The sequence below is a fragment of the Antedon bifida genome, chromosome 3 (assembly GCF_963402885.1).
Source record: "Antedon bifida chromosome 3, ecAntBifi1.1, whole genome shotgun sequence".
In the NCBI taxonomy this organism is placed as follows: domain Eukaryota; kingdom Metazoa; phylum Echinodermata; class Crinoidea; order Comatulida; family Antedonidae; genus Antedon; species Antedon bifida.
This window is the reverse complement of record NC_136228.1, coordinates 9,720,444-9,744,911: the sequence shown is the minus strand read 5'-3', so window position 1 is coordinate 9,744,911 and position 24,468 is coordinate 9,720,444. Positions and strand designations below refer to the sequence as shown.

The 24,468-nt window shown below is 31.6% G+C and overlaps 3 protein-coding genes across 4 annotated transcripts in view; all 3 read left to right on the top strand.

The window, feature by feature from the left end:
* The window catches only part of LOC144837062 (uncharacterized), a 28,717-nt gene extending 16,044 nt beyond the window's left edge, over positions 1 to 12,673 (top strand). Inside the window, exons 18-21 of the mRNA XM_078692050.1 lie at positions 88 to 161; positions 4,180 to 4,372; positions 8,433 to 8,512; positions 10,158 to 12,673. Coding sequence (XP_078548176.1) covers positions 88 to 161; positions 4,180 to 4,372; positions 8,433 to 8,512; positions 10,158 to 10,253 — 443 coding nt within the window. The 3' untranslated portion in view covers positions 10,254 to 12,673. The remainder of the gene's footprint in view (positions 1 to 87; positions 162 to 4,179; positions 4,373 to 8,432; positions 8,513 to 10,157) is intronic.
* Positions 12,674 to 16,085: 3,412 nt separating this feature from the next.
* On the top strand, positions 16,086 to 18,235 carry LOC144838125 (uncharacterized). The gene is made up of 3 exons (XM_078693484.1): positions 16,086 to 16,170; positions 16,801 to 17,172; positions 17,256 to 18,235. The coding sequence occupies exons 1-3, from the start codon at positions 16,086 to 16,088 to the stop codon at positions 18,233 to 18,235; spliced, it is 1,437 nt and encodes a 478-aa protein (XP_078549610.1).
* A 784-nt stretch (positions 18,236 to 19,019) lies between these two features.
* LOC144837066 (neural proliferation differentiation and control protein 1-like) overlaps positions 19,020 to 24,468 on the top strand; it is a 65,930-nt gene continuing 60,481 nt past the window's right edge. Inside the window, exons 1-2 of one of the 2 annotated variants that reach the window (XM_078692055.1) lie at positions 19,020 to 19,191; positions 22,159 to 22,302. In XM_078692055.1, coding sequence (XP_078548181.1) covers positions 19,107 to 19,191; positions 22,159 to 22,302 — 229 coding nt within the window. In that variant the 5' untranslated portion in view covers positions 19,020 to 19,106. Of the gene's footprint in view, positions 19,198 to 22,158; positions 22,303 to 24,468 lie in introns of both variants that reach the window. The other variant, XM_078692054.1, reaches the window with a different exon arrangement.

The window sequence follows — 24,468 nt, the reverse complement described above, 5'->3', positions numbered from 1 at the left end:
TTTGATAGTGTAGACAAGGCTTTAAATTTAGTTTAACTCTTCATAGTTTGACTATCTTTATTTTTATCAATTTATCTATATTTGCAGATGAGAACGTTGAAATGATGACTGATGGAGGAGCTGCTGACTTGCTGCTAGATGCTTTAAAAACACATAAAAAGGTATAGATTTAAATTTAAATAACATAATCATATGATATCATAATTTTTATCACAATGGAATCATTGGTAGTAATGTTTGCAGTACATCGTGTGATTCGATAAACAGATAATAATATCAGCACAGGTTGAAGGCTGTTCTTGGCGATAGTTTTGGTGGTAGAACAACTCTTGTCTTAAAACTGGAGTTACTGGCTGGCTTGTGGGCACTTTATTTAATATTCTTTATACTGGGTAGCCTCTTCAATAAAAGACTGTTCTCCCAGAGGGCCCAGTGTATAGTATAGTACTATGATGAGTTTGTAACAGTGGCTGTGTGTGAACTAGTACACCGGAGTTACCCCCTACTCGTCTCGAAAGATGTACTAGGTTCTTTAAAGTGCACATGAACCAGATGTGTACACTGGACCTACGTTTATAGTCCTTATCTGAGAAGAACCAGAACATGGAGCGAGTGAGCCTTGAACCCGATGTTATGGCTACGTATTACGGTTCCACTGTCTTAACCGCTGGGCCACTCACTACTTAACAGAACCCAAATGCATTATTTGGAAGAGCAGGAAGGGTGTCTCGGTGTGCTGGTACATCAAATCCCTTGAGAAGGGATGGCTGAAGGAGAAGCTATTTCGAATCCATTACAGCCAATGACAAGATGACCTTAATAAGTGATTTAAAAAAGTAAAGAATGTCTCGTTATTATAGGCTACAACCGTATTCTGCAGTGATGATGTGTTTATCCGTAATGCATCATTGGTTTTATATAAAAACCAAACCTATCACTAAGAACATACCTTTTTGCAACTGGTTGCTAAACTTCATTAGATTTTATAAAGTATTGACATTATCATTAGTGAATAGGTTGTTGACATTGTTAGCAATGCACCATATCATCTACAGAAAAGAAAACTGACGTACATTGAATGTATGCTTTATAACAATAGGCTTAGCTCGTAATTTTCTACATTGCGGTGTATTGATTTTATACAGAGGAAGAATAAAAAGCTTATTGATCGGCTAGCAATAAACCTAAAAACTAACCAATCAAATTGCATGAATTTGTAAAGTAAAAAAGTAGAAACATATGCACTTAAAAACTAAGTACGAGATGTACTTTTAAAATGTATTATTTTAAAATTTATAACGAAAATATTATATAAATGTAAAGTCTCTGTTTTTCAGAATCCAAATTAACTAATATTAAAACTACTACTAAGGGAACACTTACCTTTGAAACTAACTATGAAATTATGGCTAACTCCTTTTTAAGTAACTTCCCGAAAAGGTCTTTCACAAATCAAATCGAATGCCAATGTTCCATTTTCACGATGCTCCACAAGGCTATGTGCTAATCAGTATGCACGTAGTCGCGTGAAAATGAAACATTTACATTTAATTTGCCGGTGCCCGACCGGAACCGTGCCGGAACAGGTGTGAAGGGTCTTTAACTAAAGGGGTCGGTTTCTTTCTACTATATTCTTAAACATTCCAAATTAATAAAGAACTTTTGTTGAAAACATGCACTCAAAAACCAATGCAAAATGTACCCTTTTAAAAGAGATATTTAAAGTTGCTGCTGAGATATTTACCTCCAAGGAAGAATTGTGTCCAGCCTGAATACATAAATATTATTAAAATAATTGCAATCAATTTTTCACAAGTGTATTCAAATCAATATATACAAGGTCTCAATTCCATTTTTATAGGTCTTCAATAAGATCTTTCGTTCATAAAAATATGCCCGATAAAAATACATGCACTGAACAGCTGAATAAGATACAGAATTTCAATGTTGTTTTTCAATTTGACAGCAAGATACCGTGCCCTTGGTTTTATATAGTAACATACCCAAGGTAAAGTAGTAAAAATGGAAACCCATAAAAGCATATCATAAATGTATGAATCCTATTTTTATCAATATGTTATTTAATTGTTGTTTAGATTCTTATATAGTTGATTAAATGTTGTGTTATTTTTAGAATTTGTGTGGGAGGTATGAAGGCTGGCCATTAGGGAGAAAATCAGATTGTTATTACAGCAATTTTTAAGATGAATGATTGTTCTTTGGGTTATTGAATTGATAATCCTAATTTTTACACAGAATTTGCATATTTCTTCTGGTTAGAAAATACTTTTGTACCAAAGATGCTGAAAGTAATAATCGATAATAATTAATATGTCATACATAGTAGAGCTCCTGTGGAACACCAATATTATTGGGCTTCTTTTTCGAGGTTTTACTGTTTTGTGCGGACAAATAAATTTAAGATTACATTTTGTGTGCAATAAAATAAAGTCATCAATTTGTTATGTCATATCAGAGCAAACATAATAAGTCACACTGAGGCTAAAAATACTATATTTGTTTTGACACAATTTGTGGTCTTATATTATTTGATGTACACTTCAATATATTAATATTTGGTATTAAGCTCTATGTGCATTAACGTCAGCATTTTTTTCTCACTTGTTTCTACCGTAATTGACGCATCTCTTTATATTAACCTTTACTTTTACATAACAATACTGAATCTGCCGATTGCTAGCAAGCGAATCCGACCAATTAACGGAGAGTTTTAATTCTCAAAAAAGAGATTTCATCGAGTGCTGTTAAGCAAGTTAATACCTACAAATGATTTACGTAGATAGAAATCTCCGCCGAGCATTCTGCAGTTGCCATGAAGATGTCAGTCATGTTAGTTTCAGGTTTTGCTTTTATTTACCGCGACTGCACGCTGACTAATCGTTAAGCCTCTGAAAGCAGTGATTTGAAATTACTTTGTTTGGTTGAATCTTTTATATTGCGACACTCACTGTATCATCGTCTTCACACAGGTGTTTTTTTACCTTTAACCTTTATTTATGTCTTCACTCATTTATTTTATTCAGTCTTGGCATTTCAGTAACTCTAACGATTTAAAAATCTATTTTTAGTAAAATATAAAGGTCAAACACTCGACAATTTTTCACAAATTATTTACTGTAATTTTATAAAGATCAAATGGTTTACAATTTATTTAAATACTGTGGTTTTAGTTGTACTAGGCGCTGATTGAGGGATGAAGTAACAAATACATAGAACATTAAATGTTTTATTATAAATAAAAGCATTGCTGTCAAATAATTACTGCAGATTTTTTTGTTGTGCTTAATAAATTTTATCAATGAAATTAAACCTAATTTGAATAAACAAAATAGAATAAATAATCAGTAATTCATTTCATCTTTATTTTGAAATTCAAATCCTTTTTAAAAAAATTTGTGAATATAACATTTAAAAAATCACCTTGCGTGTTAGGTGCGTGTTAATTATTTGTTTAAAAAAAAATATGTTGAATATTAGTCAAAAGTTTAAATGTATTCAACCACAATTCCAGTTTACCCTTAAAATTACAATATTTTAAATTAATTTTTGAAATAAATTGCAGCCTTGTTTAAACTTCTAAATCATTGATTTCAAACTAGAACCATTTTTAAGTTTTAAATATAATTTGTTTTTATTTCAACTCTAAACAATCTTAAATTGAATGCATTCAGACAATTATCTTGAATCGCTTGTTTTCATTATAATTATTACAGAATGTTATGAATATTTTTTCTTAAGTTCTAATATATTCTTTGGAAAGCATAGTACACAAATAAAATTGTAATTGTTGACTATAAATGACATACTTGGTACTATATTTCATATTTCACGAACATTTATTGATTTCAATAATGGCAAAATAACAATAATATTTATAGTATAATTAAGACATTATTGAGAATGGCAAAATAACAATAATATTTATAGTATAATTAAGACATTGAGAATCCTGTAAAAGAAGAAAACAAGTTTCTTGTCACTCACATGCAGGATTCCAAAGAAAAAGATAACAAGAACAACAAACAACTAAAAACTACTAAATGAATTAGTCTCTCTTTGGATACTACATATGTGAATGTAGCAAAGAATACTTTAAACACGTTTTTAAAATTACTCATTGCTAAAATTGTTTCCTTTCCTATTTTGTTATTACTCCAGAATCCTGATGTAGCAAAAAATGGATGTATGGCTCTGGCAAGCTTAGTAGGGGAGTCTGAGGCATGTGCATATGCTATTCTGAATTCAGGGGAAGATGGCTTGGAGGTAATTTGTGACACGTACCGCAATCATAAAGACAACCCAGACGTAGTGGAGAACGTCGCTTGTTTTTTTATGGAGCTTTCAGAAATTGGTGAGTAATCTTATTGCAACTGTATTCACACTAACGCTCTGTCTACACTATCAAACAAAAAACATTTATGTGCCCATATATGGACATGATGATGTCATATCACTACCACTTTTGGGCATATCACTATTATTTTTAGCACATCACACTTTTTTTGTCAAACTAGTTTGATAGTGCAGACAGAGCTTTAAGCATCTCAAGGCCTAAAAGTACAGCAGTCACTGTTGCTCACAAGCAGATGTGGTTTGTTCATGTGAACCTACTGTCTACCTTTCAAACAAGTTCATACTTCAAACATGGTTTTTCAACCTTTAACTGGGTGTCAATTTATTAAAAGAATATGAAAGATAAATTAGGTTTTTGAAATAAACTTTGATATTTCAATTATGTCTAGACCGGTTAAGCTACACATGCATATTTTTCTGTGGGGCTGGAGACAACCTGTCATACTCTGAATCTCCATACAGTAGCATGACATCATATTTGATAATAGGTTTTAGGTTTTTTTAACTTTATACAGTACATTTTTTAGTCTCTCTTAATTTTCTCTTCCAATATGTGGTTATAATAGTTATGTAACTGAACTTTCATCCTATCTAATCCCTCCTAACTAATCTCTCCTGTCTAATCCCTCCTAACTAATCCCTCCTAACTAATCTCTCCTGTCTAATCCCTCCTATCTTATCCCTCCTAACTAATTCCTTGCTACCTGATGATGTCTGAAGCAATTATACCTATGTTCATAATTCAAAATGTATAGGTTATTCATAAACCATAGCGGAAGCAAATATCTTGTTTCTCGCTTGTCAAAAAGTTTCTACACCTTGAATTAAAATTGTTTACTAAAAATGAATACATTCTTTTTCCCTATCTGTTACTAGGCTGTTACTTGGAACTTGAAGATGCTATTTCTATTTTCTCTTAATAAATTCACCCTTTTCTACCCATTATAACTCTAACACGTAATTTATAGAAGACTTTATTCTTAAAGTCATATAACCCCCAGTATTGTTATCTATATTCCTTGAAGATATATTTCATTCAATTTAGATTCTCCTAACAAAGTATGATTTGTTATTGTTTCGGTAATTTGTAGATATAAATTGCTCATTTTCAAAACATCTGTCAAGCTTTATCCATTTATATCTTTGGCTGTATAAGGTTGACACGCGTGGACAATCTTATCAATGCCTGTACATCACTTTGGAATACAATTATCATGTGTTTGCCAGGAAAGAGGAGATGCTTGACAATGAAATAATAAGCTTTACATCTTCTATTTTAAGGATGACATCATATTCCGAGAAATTGTGTATTTCTGTCCTGTTAGATCTCAACATATCATTTATGTTGGCTATTAACCGAATGATAATGTATTTCATTTTCTTGACATCCATTAAATATGAGTAAAACTATGATAGTCATCCTCATTATTCCAAGAAAATTATATTACTCATCAATTTAGGTGTGTACGTCCAACCATGGAGGTAACTTCCATGTTCCAACCAATGACAACTAATTAACTTATTACAGTAATACAAATAATATGAATAACATAGATGATGACTTAAAGTTTAAATCTTAAAAGAATTATTATATTACGCCTACAGTTTATATGTAAATGTTTAATTAAATTATAAATAAAATATACAGTACATAAATTTCCATTAAGACTAATAACCAATTATATGAAGCAACAACTTAATGAAATAAAATTATTTTCGATTGATATTAAATATTAATATAAAGTTAACAATTTCAAATTGATTGAATAATATAGAATAAATAAATACATTTTAAAACACAGTGTTGAAATGAATGTTAGACATAACTTGAATGAATTTTATTGATTGAATGTATTTTGATTCCTGAAGTCTAAAAGGAGAAACCTCTTGAACTGTATAAAATAACCATAGTTTAAAGTGGAACTGTAGCTTGTTGCTTGCCTTTCAATCCCAAGGTCCAGGGTTCAATCCTGACCTAGTGTCGGGGTTGTAATTCACGCCTCTTCTTCTTCCAAAGCCTAACAAAATCAAATTATATACTAATAATTATTATAGTTTATCCGTACATCCTGTAATTGGCGAGTTACTTGCTGTTTTGGATGTTGAATTTTGTTGAAAAATTGCACCAAAGCAATTGTGATATTCTCACTCTTTTATATAATATTTCAAATTTTTTTTTTTTTAAATCACATGTCTTTGAAGTATTTGTATTGCTTTTATGTACATAGGTTAAAAATATTGATAGTCTGCATCTTAATTGGATATATTCTCTCAGGAGGTTATTCTCAAAATAGCTATTAGAGTGGATGTTTGAGAGCTCATTAGCTACGTATTGTGATTGCTCAGTAAACATCCAGTAAATGTCAGCCGTGAATTAAAATTTAACTGGGGTAATATGCTCAGAATACAGTAGAGTTTGTACCCAAAAATAACAATTGACAATGCTACTCGTTCAGTTCCTGGCAAATTATCATCACCTTAGTAAGCGTGTCACAACAGAAAGGCTTTTACTGTATTGAGTTATGAAAGAAATTTATCCACAAATAGATAATAAGTAATAAGCAAACTCTTTGTAATAATTCTCGTAGGATGATTGTATTTTCTTTTCTTGTTTTTTTTCCTTCAGCCCATATCGTCCCACTGCTGGGCAAAGGCCTTTCCCAATTGGTGCCAGTTGTTCCTGTCTTTAGCAAATTTTGGCCATGCTGTGGTACCAGTCTGTCTGACGATCTCATCCCTCCATCTAACCCTCTTCTTTTTTTTCTTTATAATGGTTGCCACTCTGTCAATTGTACGTCCATCTACCATCGTTTATTCTTCCTATGCTCTGCCCACCTCCACCTTACTGCATCATCACCTTTGTTTGTTCTCTATTTTACTAGTGTTATAGTGATTTTGTGGTGTCAACCAAACATGGTTACAGATAGTAATCCGCTGTGATTTTGACATAGAAAAAATGGCAGTTATTGCCAAATTGCCAAACCCAGTATTCAGCCAACACAAATAAATCTAAAATACACATTCTAAATTTTCTTTACTTTTAAACTTGTAACTGGACCATTTTGGAAAGCAGTACTGCGTTACTGAAAATGTAATCCAGTCAAACGAAGGAATAAATAATATTATAATATAGAATTTAGAATAATTCCCCTTTAAGTTGTTATAAAGTTTGCGGTACACCACAAATACAGTATACAGTTGTAAAAAGGACTATTGAGTTTCTTGATGTTTCGATCAATATACTTTGATCATCTTTAGGATTGAGAATGATTCAAACCTTCAAACAATTCCCCTTTAAGTTTAACTACTAAATTACGATTATAAATTATCTTCTTTATTAAATGTCTGTTAGATTTTATTGTCAACAATTATGATTGCACATTCTCAGATCTCTACTAAGTTAGAGCCGTTTTCTTCTTGAAATATCAAAAGAAACTAATAAAATTTGATTTACCACACACGTTTTATGTTTCCGGCACCAGACTAGATGTCTACATTATCTATATTAGAACTTGTATAATTGGGATCAAACAATGTGACTTACTTCGTTAAAATTAGCTTAAACCGTTAACTGTTAATTATATTAGTTGGATTAATTACAAGGAGACATAATTTAGCTGAGTAAATCAATGATATTGGTTCTTAATCAAAGACAAATATCAATCTTAAATTAAATATCTTTCTTAACTTTTAACAAAAAACATCAATTGGTATGTATGGTATAGACTCCTTTGAGACACCCCTATTTAGGGGAGAATTTCCCATTATATTAACAAATGAGAAATATGTTTTAACAATACAGCCAACCTCAACTATTGAAGGGACAACGCTATTAGTATTAGAGGACACTTTGTTTGGTCCTGAAGATATCTCCAGGGTTTATTATTTCTTATGACCACATGCACAAAACATGGAGAGATCGGCCAGTAAACTGCCCAGGATACAGATTCTATGTGGGACAAGCTATATCACTAATTACTAAATTTCTATAGTAATTCAGACATTCACATTTTAGGCCATGGATTCAGTATTTATAAATTAATTGTATTTTTTTTCAGATGATATGATTGAAAGTTTGAAGAGGTGCAAGGTGGCTGATATAATGAAAGAAACGGCAACAAAACATGCTTCTAATGAGGTAACAAACATTTTTTCTTATTATTTAAAAACAATTATTGCCATTTGATTGGTGGATTTTGTAGCACCTACGGTAGCATTGGTAGTTTATAACATAAATGTAGATGTTATGTATCCTTGTCAATGTCATACAATTTTATATTTATCTGTATGTTATTCTATGTAAAATTCAATCTCTGTTTACTTGCAATAAAGATTATTTGAATTTGAGTTTGAACCAAGTAGACTTACCATTTGATTGGTTGATTTTGTACCACCTGGCATTGGTAATTTTGTTTTATAGCATACCAAGTAGACTTACCATTTGATTGGTTGATTTTGTACCACCTGGCATTGGTAATTTTGTTTTATAACATACCAAGTAGACTTAACATTTGATTGGTTGATTTTGTACCACATGACATTGGTAATTTTGTTTTATAACATACCAAGTAGACTTACCATTTGATTGGTTGATTTTGTACCACCTGGCATTGGTAATTTTGTTTTATAACATACCAAGTAGACTTAACATTTGATTGGTTGCTTTTGTACCACCTGGCATTGGTAATTTTGTTTTATAACATACCAAGTAGACTTACCATTTGATTGGTTGCTTTTGTACCACCTGGCATTGGTAATTTTGTTTTATAACATACCAAGTAGACTTACCATTTGATTGGTTGATTTTGTACCACCTGGCATTGGTAGTTTTGTTTTATAACATACCAAGTAGACTTACCATTTGATTGGTTGATTTTGTACCACCTGGCATTGGTAGTTTTGTTTTATAACATACCAAGTAGACTTACCATTTGATTGGTTGATTTTGTACCACCTGATGTATATCATTTAGAGTATAATTTTGACAACACAATCATGTTCCTAACACAGACCAAAAAAAAAAAAAAAGAATAAGAATAACTAAAAATAACCGAGGCGATCATACGACGACATTTGCTTCTTGACAGTAATATATTACGCCTACACTTTGATATAATGTGATGAGTTTAGTAGTTAGATTACCATTCGATATTCCCAACATAGCCATAATGCAAATAAATTGCAAATATACGTTCCGCATTCAATTGCTAGCACAGATATTTTTATTACGCAAATCAACAAGCATTTATGTTAATTACTTAATTCTCTATCCACTTGAAATTGATATTGTTGTCGTATGTATTTGGATCTAAATTTGGGATTAAATTATGCTTCGAAAATCAAACACTGTACTAGACATATTTACATTTATTATTGTATTTGTTGTGTCACTTGGGAAGAATAAGCTATTTTTAGCAAAACCACATCTATATACTGTATATAGGAACTTTTTCTACGGTTGAAGTGATTTTATTTTACATTTAAACAAATGTTAAGTTAGACATGCTACGTTTTTGGCTACCTATCACAATATTCTCTTAACATCCAATTTTAAAACCAGAAGGGCCACTTTACAATTTTTACAAAACATGGTTTTTACGATTTTTTATTGAATCTGTTAACTAGTACAGTAGACCCCGTCATCTATTTCCCCAGAATATTTTTTCTTTTCATCATATTTCTGTCATTATTCAGACATATCAAACAAAGCACATTCCTGTATAGGGTTTTTAAAATATTACTTTAGCTAATTTTGCAATAATATTTTTCATGTTTTACTACAGGATATCTTAGGGTATGTGCAGTCTGTTCAAGCCAAGCTCGGCATCGGGAAGCCACCAGCATCACGGCCAGTTTCAGCAAGAGTAAGGAACAAGTAAATAGATTACCAAATAAGGAATTGGCTGCAACTTCAATCACTAGTATTGCACATGTTTAAATGTCATACTCACATTTAACAATATCATTTAATTTTTTTTTAATTTAATAACTACAATTGAGTGGATGGGCTTATTAGAATTACGTTATTTAAAATAGGTTAATAACTGAGGTGAGTTCTTCAAAATATGTTCAAGAAAAGTTCATGTTTAAATAATGAATTGTAAATGGTTGAACAAGTGCGGCACTATTTACAGTATTCTTTGAGGTCTCTAGCAATGGTTTGTTTTGATCAAATTCATCCTCAATTGAGGAAGTTTGGTTCAGGTCCTCCTCCGCGTACCACAGCTTAATGAAAGATGGACCAGCCCGGGTAATTCAGAAAGATGCACTGGGTGCTTTAAAGTACACACTAGCCAGACAGATGTACATACTAAGCCTCCAGTTTTAAGCCTACCATCAGAACTACTGTCGGGGAGACCCTAGACCATGTGCTGTTGGTGACGACTCTGCTTTATCCAGCCACTCGACTGTGCCATTTAAAAATGGGAAACTTCTGTATGTAGTCTGCAATGGTGGATAAACGCCTAGATCTGGAAGATGCGTAAATCTAAAAAGTTTTTGAATTTATATTTGACTTGAGCTGATGTGGTTATTTGTTTATTATTTACGATTGTCTCCCTTTAGGCCCTTTATTCATACAATTAATTCTACACAGGACAAATAGCACTTACATTATTATCACAGAATAGCAGCCTAATTTCCTTGATGTCATCTTTGTGTTAACAGCATTTATTTAATCTTTTAATACTAAATTATAAAAACATCCGTCGTTGATTAACTTCATTAGTAATTTTTTGTTTTTATGATTTTACTTGCCATTGTTATTTTAAATATTTTATTAATTTTCATTTCTAATTTTATGAATTTATTATTGTGAATATGGTACGGTAATGACAAAATATTTTATTTTTTAATTGCATTTGAGGTTAATCATTATTATATTAAGTATCCTTTCTGACATTTATTATAGCAGAACACCTCCTTGGAGATATCCCTATTAAGAGGATAAATTCTTGTGAAGCAAACGAGAGCATGTTTTAAATCTGTGGCAAACCCTTTTCAGAGGTACTTCTATTAAGGGGACGCCCTATTAAAGGGACACCCTGTTAAAGGGACACATTCCTTTCGACTGAAAGTGTTCGTTTTATAGCAGTTTTTCTATTGTAATTAATTAATTGGGTTGCATCAATTTGTTCTCTATTATTCATGCTTAAACCGAGATAATGCTGTTGCAATTACTATCCATTTTAGACTTGAAAAGTATTGAAAGTTCAATGGTCTAAAGGTAAGGGATTGAGTTTATGGTAATACAATTTTCCCACCTTAACATTATTAATGTTTATTTAGTAAATATATTTTTGTATCTCCATAATTTAACAATCATTCTTTATACTTATTTCAGAAAACATACAGTAGAACCTCTCTTGCAAAACCTCTATTAAGGGGACAATCTTTAATAAATTATATACTTTCCATTTGAAATGAACAAGGGGAAATATGGGGATATACTTTAAAGAGGACACTTTGTTTGGTCCTGATGGTGTCCTCTTAATAGGAGCTCTAACTGTATTTAATAATATTAAATCTAAATAAAGCCTCTATGCGCTTCATATAAAAATAAAAGTAATCCATGAAATAAATAAAATAAAAAAGACCAATTAAAATTGAGAGTGACAAGCCATGAAATATATTAATATATTAATTTAATTTTTTGGTTAAAGCTGTAACTATCCAGTGATTACTTTTTTTGAAAGACCAAAGTATTAATAGCATATAAAAAATGTTGTTAAAATAAAAATATAACGCTTTCATTTTATTAAATAATTCCATTCACAATATAAAAAATAATATTTAATCTTCCATCCTTACTAATAAGTAAATAATTATACAGACTAAGTTTTATTATTAAGGTTTTTAACAAATGTTGTGTCTTTTAATCAAAGTAATTATTCCGTCCATGTGATTTTCAATTTTTAATCATCTTTGTGTTAAATTTCATACGTGCCTTGATGTTTTCATCACCTTGAATATATTAACATTTTAATGTAAATGTAATAGCTATTTTCATCAATTTAATATTGTAGTACATGATGTGTGTATATATGTGTCGATTGTTACAAGAAAATTGTATATTTTAATGTAAAATTGCTTTTTAATTGAAATAGGTAATATTTATACTAAAGATATATGGAAATGTATTACAATTTGTAATGACAATTTTATGAAACTCTTTAATGATTTATATAATTATTACATAATAATATCAACGTGCGATAACATGTTGCTGTTTGTTTGTACGACAGAACTGGGTGTCATTTATTATTTTGGAAATAAATTTTGAGCCTATAAAGTGTTTAATCCGTGCACAACTTTTGTTGTTTTGTTATTTTATTATGTATATTTTGTAATATCAATAATGGATATCACTGTATGTGTATTTTTTTTATACTAGAAGAATATCTACCAAAGTATTTTTTTTTTTCACTGTTATGTGTATGTTTGCAATGTTACATAATATGTTTTTTATCACTTTATGTCCAATACCACCACGTGTGCGATATTTGCCACTGTAGGCCTATAGTATGGAATTCTTGCCATTGTAAATGCAAGTATGATGCGTGCCACTGCTCATGCAAAGTAATGTGTGACGTTATATGTGTGATCATAGAGACATTCTAGTGAACTCTCTATGGTGGGATGAATTTCATTAGAATTTGATGTTAGATTTTCGAAATCTTTCTCATGGGTGACCATCTGCAAGTCAATAGGCTCCTGTAGTGCAGCAACCGTCCAATTATTTAAACGGGGCACTATATTTCCCCGCCCAGACTTTATACTTTATCCAATTCCGTTGACGTGTGTGATGTGTGTGATCATAATATAGAGATAGTGAACTCTCTATGGTCGGATGAATTTCATTTGATGTTAGATTTTCGAAATCTTTCTCATGGGTGACCATTTGCAAGTCAAAGCTCCTGTAGTGCAGCAATCGTCTGTTATTTAAACGGGGCGCCATATTATGTCCCCAGTAGAGAAAATACGTCGACTTTATCCAATTCCGTTGATATTAAACGATACATTTCTAAATTTCTCCGAATTTCTATTGTATTGCCATTCAGTTGATTTATGTTCCTACTGACAACTTTCTATGATGTCCCGATGTTTCAGAGAATTGTATAGTTATATATATGACTATTATTTCAACACTACACAACATGGATGTATAATAATGTCATTTTTCAATATACCGTATAACTATTAATGTGTATTGATTTCGAAGAAGCATGCCGCCGTTTATTCATGAACATTTAATAACCCTGTTTTTCTCAGAATTGAAAAGTGATTTATCTGAAAAAGAATCAATGACGAATCGGATGTTGTTCGGTAATGTCTATGTTTCTGTTTAATCCCTGTTTTTAGTTGTTTTTAAGTTGTCCGAAAACTTTGTGGACACCATCCGTTCGTTGAAACTATTTGTACTAACAATGAATTGGTTTTTTTTATATGCATATTCCAATTTAGTGGTTCTCACTAATTTGGATCGATTTGTTTTAATTCGGACGCAGAACAACGAAGATTTTCGAAGAAATCAGGATGGAGTAGTTTACAATACATAGCTTATAGTTTACTACGGCTGAAAAATGGGTATTTGGAAACTCGGACTAGGCATGCGCACAACCCAAAGCACGTCTGGGGGAAAAAATAGTCTATGAAAACATTTCCTGATCAATATTGAGATGCATGACGTAGACAGTAGTTATTGTGAGATGAACGGCATTTTTGTAATAAATATTTCTTGTTTATTAAAAAAATAATAAAACAAATCACAGGAGAAGTTTCGTTTCTGGATCCACTGTAGTATAAAAAGTCGCGGCCACATAATAGAACGTGTGATGTTAGCCAATTGTTAAAACTAAGCTTACGTGTTCATCCCGTTTTAAGTACCTCTTTTGTGATGAAGACTTATCAAAAGACCACATTTTCACCTCTCCTTTGACAATCTCGTTTAGATATATACGTTATATTATGTTTACCGCCGTGATTAGTAGAGGTCTCCTCGGAAACCATGTTAATAATTAAGTAAAGGATTGTCTTCTGTAAGCCTTTTGATGATTATTGATTTACCTGGTTAGATACCGTAACTTTGTAAGCACAAGTTATGCAAGTGGCCTCTGGACGACGTGTTTTGAGAATATGTTCGCTGGTCCCAGATTCAGATAATTTGGCCTAACTTTTCTTGAACATCACGTGCAATAGAACATTCAACGACTATAAATATTTGATTCTACTAAGCACTATCGTATTGCTGCTTGACAATGAGTGAATGGGGATTAACCCCAGATTATTCGCTAAAAAGTCAATTAGCTTTGGAAAGACGTTGATAAAGCGTGTTTTAATGTAGTGTAACATGAGAGAATCTTGATAAATGAAGGGAAGATGTCGCACGAAAAACATCTGAGAGGTAATGTATTAATCTGCATAATTTTGCATGTATTTACAGTGTTTAAAAAATAGAACATTGAAGAGACTGCTCGAATGAGAAAGATTCTTGAAAAAGCCTTTCTGATTGATTGATTGATTTTATTTGATATTCATACATAAAAGTTAAAATATACAATGTATAAAAAGAATACCTGGATAACCCATTAAGTCGACAAAAAGTAAACTTATTTCCAATGGGGTCCAATCCGTAATGACTGAAAAGTGAGTGGTTGGGCCTAGTACAATTATCGTTAAGTATGACTCAGTAAAAATGAAAAAACAAGAAAATACATACAAGACAAGAAAACATCAAAAAAACAATATTAAAAATAGCTTAATTAAACTGAAATACCAAGCTGTTCATTATTAAAATATTCTTTAAGTTTTATTTTGAAGGTTGCATTATTTTGTATTGATTTGAGTGAATTGGGGAGCCTGTTCCAGTCACGGATACCTAAGAAATAAAAAGTCGTATCATTAACGCCAGTAGCCTTAGGAGTGACAAAATTAAATGTTGTACCCCTGGTGAAATGGTTGTGATGATCAGAAATTAACAAAAAGTTATCCTTAAGGAAAGAAGGCGTATTAAAGTTATAACGAATTTTGTGAACATAATTTAATCTTAAAAACTTATTTCTGAGGCTGACATTAAGAAACCCAAGATCGGAAAGCTCTTTGGCACCTATGTGAGACCTCGGACCAACATTTAAAATGAAACGTGCCATCTTGTTTTGGGCAGTTTGTAATTTATGTTTAAGATTCTTATTGACACCGCCGTACCATGCCGAGGCAGAATAGTCAAATGTACATTGTATTAAAGCAGTGCTTAATAGTTTACGACATTTTTTATTCAAGCACGAACTTTGCCTATGTAAAAACTTCAACCTTGACTTAACTTTACTGATAACACTAGTTGCAATGATATCACATGATACATATTGGTCTAAATCAATACCCAAATATTTAACTTGCTTAGTACTTTTGATTCTACGGCCCATTAATTCTACAGAAAACTCTTTTACTTTGTTAAGCTTCGCTCTGCTACCAAAGATAATACTTTCGGTTTTGCCAACATGTAAAGATAATTTGTTTTCAGTTAACCAGTCCTGGCACTTAGCTAGGACAGTACTTAATTTATGAGCGATTTTGGTGGCATCGTGATGAGAATACAGAATCGTAGAATCATCAGCATAAAGCAATAATTGAACATCAGAATCAATACAAGAAGCAATATCATTTAAATAACATAGAAAAAGAATAGGGCCCAAGATGCTACCTTGCGGTACACCATGAGTAACTATAAGAGGTTCAGAGCAGGTACCATTCACACTGACAACTTGTGTGCGGTTAGCGAGATAAGATTGAAACCAGTCAGTACACTTAAAACCCATGCATTTTAGCTTGTTAATTAAAATCACATGATCGACGGTATCGAAAGCTTTTTGTAAGTCAATTAGAACCATTCCAGTAAGAAGGCCTTTGGACTTATTGTTTTTTAAACCGTCGATGAGATTTATGAGGTTGCTTTCAGTTGAATGGGCCTGCCGAAAACCGGATTGATAGGCATAAAGTATATTATTTTTGGAAAGATACCTTTCAACTTGTATAGCTACAGATTTTTCAAGAATCTTAGATACCGTAGGCAGAATACTAATCGGCCGATAATTCTCAACATTTGTTCTAGTATTTTTCTTAAATAGAGGGGTAACTTTAGCAGTTTTAAGATCATGAGGAAAACAATTAGTTTTAAACGAAAGGTTAATGATATGAATAAATATAAATTCTTATTTATTTCCTCCGTGTGTTGAAACAAATAAAAAGAGGACAAAAACAGGAAAAAATTATGTTGAATCGGTTTTTTTTACTGTTTCTTATTATTGTTTTAATAATTATTTTGTTGGTAGGCCTATAGCAGTAATATTAAATCTACTTTTCAAGAGTAGGCCGAAATATGATGTCATGGGCATAACAAATTACGTTCCATTCTATTTCGTTTTTAACCAGGTACAAGAAAGTCACATTGTGAAGACGATAAAACGTGTATTAACAACGTCCAACCCATTTACGACTACATTGACAGAGAGCTGAAATCAGTAAAGATTGGGTTATCCAATACCGAAAGACAGTTCTACGGAGGAGCTCATCCTATTCATTTCCTTACACACGTGGAGGGCATCTTGAAAACTAAACACAGGATTAAAAGCATCAAAAGAGCTGTTGCTGTTGTAGGGTCTACGCAAGATTTGGACATGTTTATCGACATTTGCACTGATATACAAAGACCAGGTAAAGATGTCGAGTTTACACAATTTCTGAAGAATTTTCAAGACGGATTGAAGATGGCGTTGAATACATGTGTAGAACTTCTTGAAGAACATTGAAGAGACTGCTCGAATGAGAAAGATTCTTGAAAAAGCCTTTCTATCAATACATTATTTACTAATGTTCAATGCATCTAGTATCTGCCTCAGACGTATTGGCTTATGCCTCTCTGAGTAAGGTGGGCACTGGACGAGAAAAGCCCTTGGAAACACAATTTCTGAAGAATTTTCAAGACGGATTGAAGATGGCGTTGAATACATGTGTAGAACTTCTTGAAGAAATAAAAGCCATTGACGCCATTACAAAGAAGTGCTGCGGTAACTACCGAAAGTCGCATGACTTAGATTTGGAGTGGATGATGGAGATTAACAAGGAATTTAAAATTACTCTTTCAGATGTTCACAGCCTTCTTGACCATTCTGGAACTTCTTTGAAGACAAACTTGTTTAGTTCCAATTTGTTGTCACTTGAAGTCTCTAAAACGTGTGACACCGCGCTTTACCCACTATTACGATTGGTTCCCGATGTCTTCCAAAAGTTGCATCACATGACTTTTCTTATAGGAAGATGGCGGTTGAACGATCAGCTTTGCCTTGAAGATATACAGTTGAAACTGGTTAAACTCAAACACATTCAGCGCATAAACGAAGAAGAATATAATATCTTAGAAATAGATCATGGTAGCATTCTTAGTGACATCGTCGAAAAACGTATTCGAGTTAAAATCAGAGAAAATCGTGAAATCATCCGCCGGATTAACACAGACGTTCAGAGGCTCGTTCAGAGAAAACGTCATATTAGAATGGAGATGGTGAGATCTGAGAAAGAAATTCAAGACAGAAAACTCATCGCAAAAGAAATAAAAGTCCTTAAGGAAAAATACATGTCATTGACTATGTCATTTATATTAAATGAGCAAGATCTAAAAATAAAATTGATAGAAAAGGAGAATCTTGTAAACACGCTTGAAGATATGCAAACTTATGTAACTGCGTCGAACAAGTTAGGAGTAGAAAAAAAGAAAATGAAGAAAGAAATAAAAATGATAACAAATAAGATTCATCAACTGGAGATGATGTTTTATCGAAAGACACACTCTTTTAAACTGGTTGAATGATAACAATAATATGTGTATACATTTTTTAATGTTCATCTTGTTATTTTTGTGGTGAATAAATAACAGAAAATTACAAGGTGCAGTATGGGTTTTGTTGCATATTTGTATACACAATTCTTGTTAATTGTCTAATTTCTAAAAAAAAATCTCTGAAAAACTGTTTTACGATTACTAAATTATCTACAATAAATAACGCCTTAATATAATTGTTTTACGATTAAATGTTTATGCGATCGCATATAGGCCTATTTAAATGTATCTACCTTTTATGTAATAATATCGAGCGGGGATAGGCCTACGTCGTAAGGAGGCTCCTCCTAAAGCTTAGCCTAACTCTCAAATATTAGGCCTAAATCATCCCGATAGCAGCCTAATACATATAGGCCTAATAATAGCCTACATAAAACATGTCTAAATGGTCAAAATATTGATCCAACTTATGTAGGCCTATATTTAGTATATTATAGGCTAGTTGTTTTATTAATAACCCTCTTTGACCTTATTCTGTGACAGATGGCTATCTAGCTGCTTATGAGCAAATTCGTAATCATGCTATTGTTTTTGGTCTCTTTCCTAACAATAGATTGGCCAACATTTTTAAAATACGACAATGACATGAGAAGTTGGTGACATTTATATTTATTACACTTCAAATAATTTCACACACGAAACCATGGAAACGGAAATCTATGCCGTGACATCAAAAAGAGAGGCAGTGTATAGTGACGTCACCAAAGAGCGCACTCAGCATATACTGTAAAAAACTTATTAAAAAAAACACACGATAACAACATAGACGGAGGAGACGATGGAACGTACTTAAATATCTTGTTTATAGTCTTCAACATTTTGGCGATACCTTTTATTTATCATGACTCCAACTGGAAATTATATGCTTTCTTTGGGTATACTATTTCTTCAAATTTCGGCTTTATCATGTAATCATTTCAACAAAGCAGGAGGTAAGAAGACCGTACTTTTTTACCGTGCGTGTGTTGCGAGTCAGGCTGCATTGTTGATGTCTTCGGTCGATATCTTGACGGGAATAAGTAGATTATTCGGCAAGAAATTGTCAACAGCTGTTCGTCCGGGTGTATGTTGTGAGGCCTAGCCTACGCCCCCGTATTGCTAATGATTCTAGGCCTAATTTTTTATTCTGCCTGTGAATCTTGTTTGATTAACAACCTTTATTGTTTTAAACTGGCTTCAGAATTGTCATTTTTGTATTGTTATTTTTAATTTTTATGATATTGTAATTTAATATTTTTTTTGATGTAGGCTAGGCCTCTATAGTTTTAGTTTAGGTCTATTTCGATATTCTTTATTTTTGATAATTTCATAATATATTATTTTTGTGGGCCTGGTAGCTTTTATTGTCCAATATTCACATTATAATAAATGTGCATTGTTGCGTGTTTTCTACTAACAAACTACAGTATGCCTGGAATTAGCATTACATATTGTTGGTTTCCGCTTGGTTTCCCCTTCGTTTAATTTTTTTAAACTTTACTAGATGCCCTTGATTTGTTTGCGTAGTACAGTACCGCATGTTTGTGAAGTGCCTTTAATGAATCATGCTTGTGTGTGACCCGATCTAAACTTCAGATACAAATCCTGCTCTTTTTGTCTTGGAAGTGTCCTTACAAACCATACAATATGTTAACTATATGTAATTTATCTACTAAAACTGTTATCAGGTCAACATATTTTTACATCCGTTGGCTGCTTTGTGCCCTACCTTTAGAACCTGAATGTGCAATTTAGTGCTGAACGTCGTCCCTTCTTGATGTCGCACCCCTTCAACGGTCATCCCTATCACCCTCTTCTCAATGTCACTTCCATTCTCAATGTCTTCTCTTTACTCAGCATCACTCACCTTCTGTTCAAGCACATCCCTCAATTTGTATGAAGTGAATATTGAAACTAAATATTTAGTTTGACAAAAAAAGTTTGATGTGCCCAAATAGGATTGATAGTGATACAGTATGCCCAAATATGGTGGTGATATGCCCAAATAAGGTTTGTGTAGACAGAGCATTATGGAAGTCTCCCTGATCCTTTCACATTTTTTACATTGATAATATTTGTTTTTGGATCAAATAAATAATTTTGAATTCTAATTACATCATCACTTTTAGAATTCAGTATTGTAGCTACAGTATTTACTTAATATATATATTTAATCTGTAACAAGGTAAAGTATGGTAGTTTTTAATGCTTATATACAGTTATACTGTAAAAATGAATCAATTATTTAGGCTGTCTTTTGAATACTGTATATTTCTGATACTTTACGAATAGTAGTACAGATACAGATGATACAGTAGTATATCAAAGGCTTTACTACTCTATCAAAACTACTGTACTGCACTTCAAGAGTTCAATATGCTAATTAGCTTGCCTAGAATTGATGAAAAGATCTATGGACTCTGCTTTAATGAGAAGAATACAACTGTACATTATGCTAATGAGGTGTTTCTTTCGTAATATCAACAGATTGCTGGAAACAAATGAATTTAAGTATAAAATGATGTTATTTAATACTCTTTTGGTTTATCAATCCATATGACTAATTGTGTGTATTTTAAATTATAAATGTATTTAATAAATTTAATGGAATTTTCAGTGAGTAAAGGAAGAGGGAGGAGAGTGGAATGTGGGTTGTTAATTATAACGTTGACATTGTACGATGCATACAAAGTTTAAACAAGAAGCTGCAATTCAGGGTGGGGTATTGAAACGAAGATGAGTGGATATGGATAACTTAACAAGAGAAATCTTTTTTTTTCCACCACCTACTGTACAGTATATCTATTATAATATTACTGTATCCATTATATTACTGTATATTTGATGTTATCTGTATTTGCTTTTTAATTTTGTCTTGCCAATAAAACTGAATAAAATTGTGTGAAAGTGTGTGGATACAGTACAGTATACTAATCAGATACATACTATGGGGATGAGAATGGTATGGGATAGAAGTGCACCCGATGGTAATCTCCATAATGGTGGAGAAAGTGCCTATTTTTAGAAATATGCCCTGGCTATGGGCTTGTTGTAGAAGCCTGCAAGGATAATGGCACATATTATAGCAAATTATGGAACGATCATCCTGTTAAAATAAAACTTTCTGTATCTTTAATCACTTTCAAAAAATCTATAAAACGTTACTAATAACCATTTTAACAACTTGCTTTTGTTATGCTCAATATTTTATCTCTTTCTTTTTTTGACTTATTTTATTGTTTACTGTTTTATACAGTATTTCTTTTTATGTGTTTTGCATATTTGTATCAGTTATTATTGTCAAATAACTGAATAAATGTGTATGAATGAATGAATGCTTGCTATACTCCAGTGCCATGTCTTCTCTTATCTATTCAGTGACAGGATCTACTGGATATCACTTCTTTACAGTATAGTAATACCTTATTTCCTTCTGTACTGTATAGCTGTAATAGCTATGCACAAGGTGTGCTGCACTGTACAACATTTAACTATTAGTATTAACCTTCCAAAAATCTGGTTACAAAACTTGCATAACAGACTATAATACTATAATATAGCCCTATATTTTTGTGCTTCTCTAACTAATGTTTGTGACAACACAATTTTTACTGCAGGATTTTATGAGTAGAATGGTTGAATGTGTAACACCGATCAGAGCAGTTGTCATACAGTACATTCATACTGCATACACTGGTAGTAATAAATTGTGATTCAATTGGGTTTATCATTTTCATTGTGACTTGAGTTTTAACATAGTTTTTAAAGTCTCCATCCGCACACTTTATTTGATTCAAATACAAATGTTAATAATACTGTAATCTTTAATTTAGTTCATGTTATGTTTTATATTGCGGTAAAACAAACAAACAAAATACAAGCTATGTTTTTAATGTTTTTTTTTTCTTTTAAAGAACAATTCATACGATGCCCTCGTCCCAATATATGTAAACAACTGGGCCGTGATCGTTGTACAGATCCATACATTGGTTGCGGTGATTGTCTCCAAAGCTTTGTAGAGGAGAGTGATGGATCGTGTAGGAAAATTTATAATAACGGTAAGTCGATTCAGAACACAATTTTTATTTAAACATTTACTGTATACAGTTTGTTGAATTTGCATAAAATATCAATTGTATATTATTACATGTTTATAATAATTAATGTTTTGTTTATTAAAAACTGTACATAATATTTAGGTAACTCAAACGTTTTTTAGATACGGTTCACTAGTCAATGAAACTAGGAATGCTGAATAACGGATATTTTAACGAAGCCGGATTTGTTTTTTAAAGATTTCAAATGTCCACATTCTTTTTCTGTTTTTTACATCATATTTGGGACAAATCACTAACAAAATATATGTGTGTGAGTGACATTATAACGTGTGGTGGGTGGAACAAAAAATTGTCAAAAATGCTTTAGATGTACTTTCTTTGACAATGAACTTGGCTCCAATCTTTACAGGCTCTACATTACATCCTTGATTAATTTTGATGGAATAACAAATTATTCATTAAAACATGTTTTTTTCTGAATTGTCTTTCATTTTGTCGATAAGACAAGTTTCTAGTTTCAATTAATACGGTAATTTAGTAATTTAACTGAATAAAATTGGATGTGTCTCTTTTTGTCACTTTTTCAGATTACCATAGAATATGGTTACGGTATAAATATGTATAGGTATCTATTTTGTAGTTCAATTCATGTTCAAATTAATATTAGCTTTTGTTTGTTTATTAAATTTAAATTAAATGTTATCAACTAATGCTAACTTACTACCAAGTGTTACATGTTTAACTTGTTCTGTTTGATTTTAAAATTTTTTATAATTTCAAACTTGAAAAATTAAAATGATTTTCATTTTTGTCCAGATTTAAATATTTTTCTTGATGAAAGATATGAATGGTTGTATTAAAATTATTTGATTTATAACATTTTTATAAATGGTTTTCACTTCATAGATGAATTTTTCATTAGTAGTACTGTAGTAAATGTGAAGTAATTATTGTGAAAACTTCAAGTCATAATGCCCTGTTACTGTCGGTATTGAGTCTCATCTGGTTTTATGAGATTTGTGACCCGATGTTTTGACTTGATGAAGGAAAACAAGCAACGAATAAGTCTTAATTTTATTTATAGTTTGAATTCAAACTAGATTTCATAGAATTCCCAGCTTAAAATAGTAGTACTTTAATTTTGAACTGACCTAATTGTATGTAGTAATGTATTATTCATAATGTGTACAACAACGTTCAATGCAAAAAAACCTTTTTTTGAATTAGAAATTTATTGTATATTGAAGATTGAATGTTGCATTCTTATTAGGTAACATTCATAGTTTCTATAGTCAATTACTGTATGTGTCATACATAGGTTGCTCACTGCCTTTTATTAGAATATTCTTTGTCTAAAATAACTTTCTCATACAGTATCATAATCTGAATAAAATCTTATTAATTAACAATGATATGAGAAAATAAAGTCTCTATAGTAAATTGGATTGTTTTGCATAGGACATTATGAATAGCCTACAGTACATGGTCATTTTCAATACATTCATTAATGCATTCCCATATCATTCAGAAGAATATTAATCTTCAATATAACTTTGCCTATAGTAAATCAGATTGTTTTTCACGCTTCTGCTATAGCCCGCTACGTCACAAGAGATGACTGATTTATTAGATGAAAGCAAGCAGCAGTTATAGTACTAGACACTGACATTTTTGCGAAAAACGATTCTCAACTATAATTTATAGGTACCAGCTGCTGGACCCAAAAAACGTCTGGGAAAAGAGTCTAACGTTGAATGACAAATCCCAAAGCATTTCTGGTACAGTATTTATGAGTCCCATGATATTATACTGTAAGTCTGTGTTTCATATCAAAGTTATTCACTTCTGTAACAAAATTCACATATAAAAAGAGAAAAGAAACGTTTAATTATAACTCAAAACCATTGTCTGACAGACAATTTAAGTATTTTTTGATTTAAATTACATTTTTTTCAGGTAAAATAACTATTATGTGACAATAAAATGACACATTCAAAAACAAATTTGAAATAAAAAATATTTTTCAGAGGGACAATATATCTTTAAAACTGTTACGTCAATAAGCGAGCAGCGTTTTTTGTAAGAAATATTTCTTGTTTAGTACATGAATAGGTCTTATATTATAGTGACTTGTCAATGCATTCTCATATTACAGAATAAAGTCGC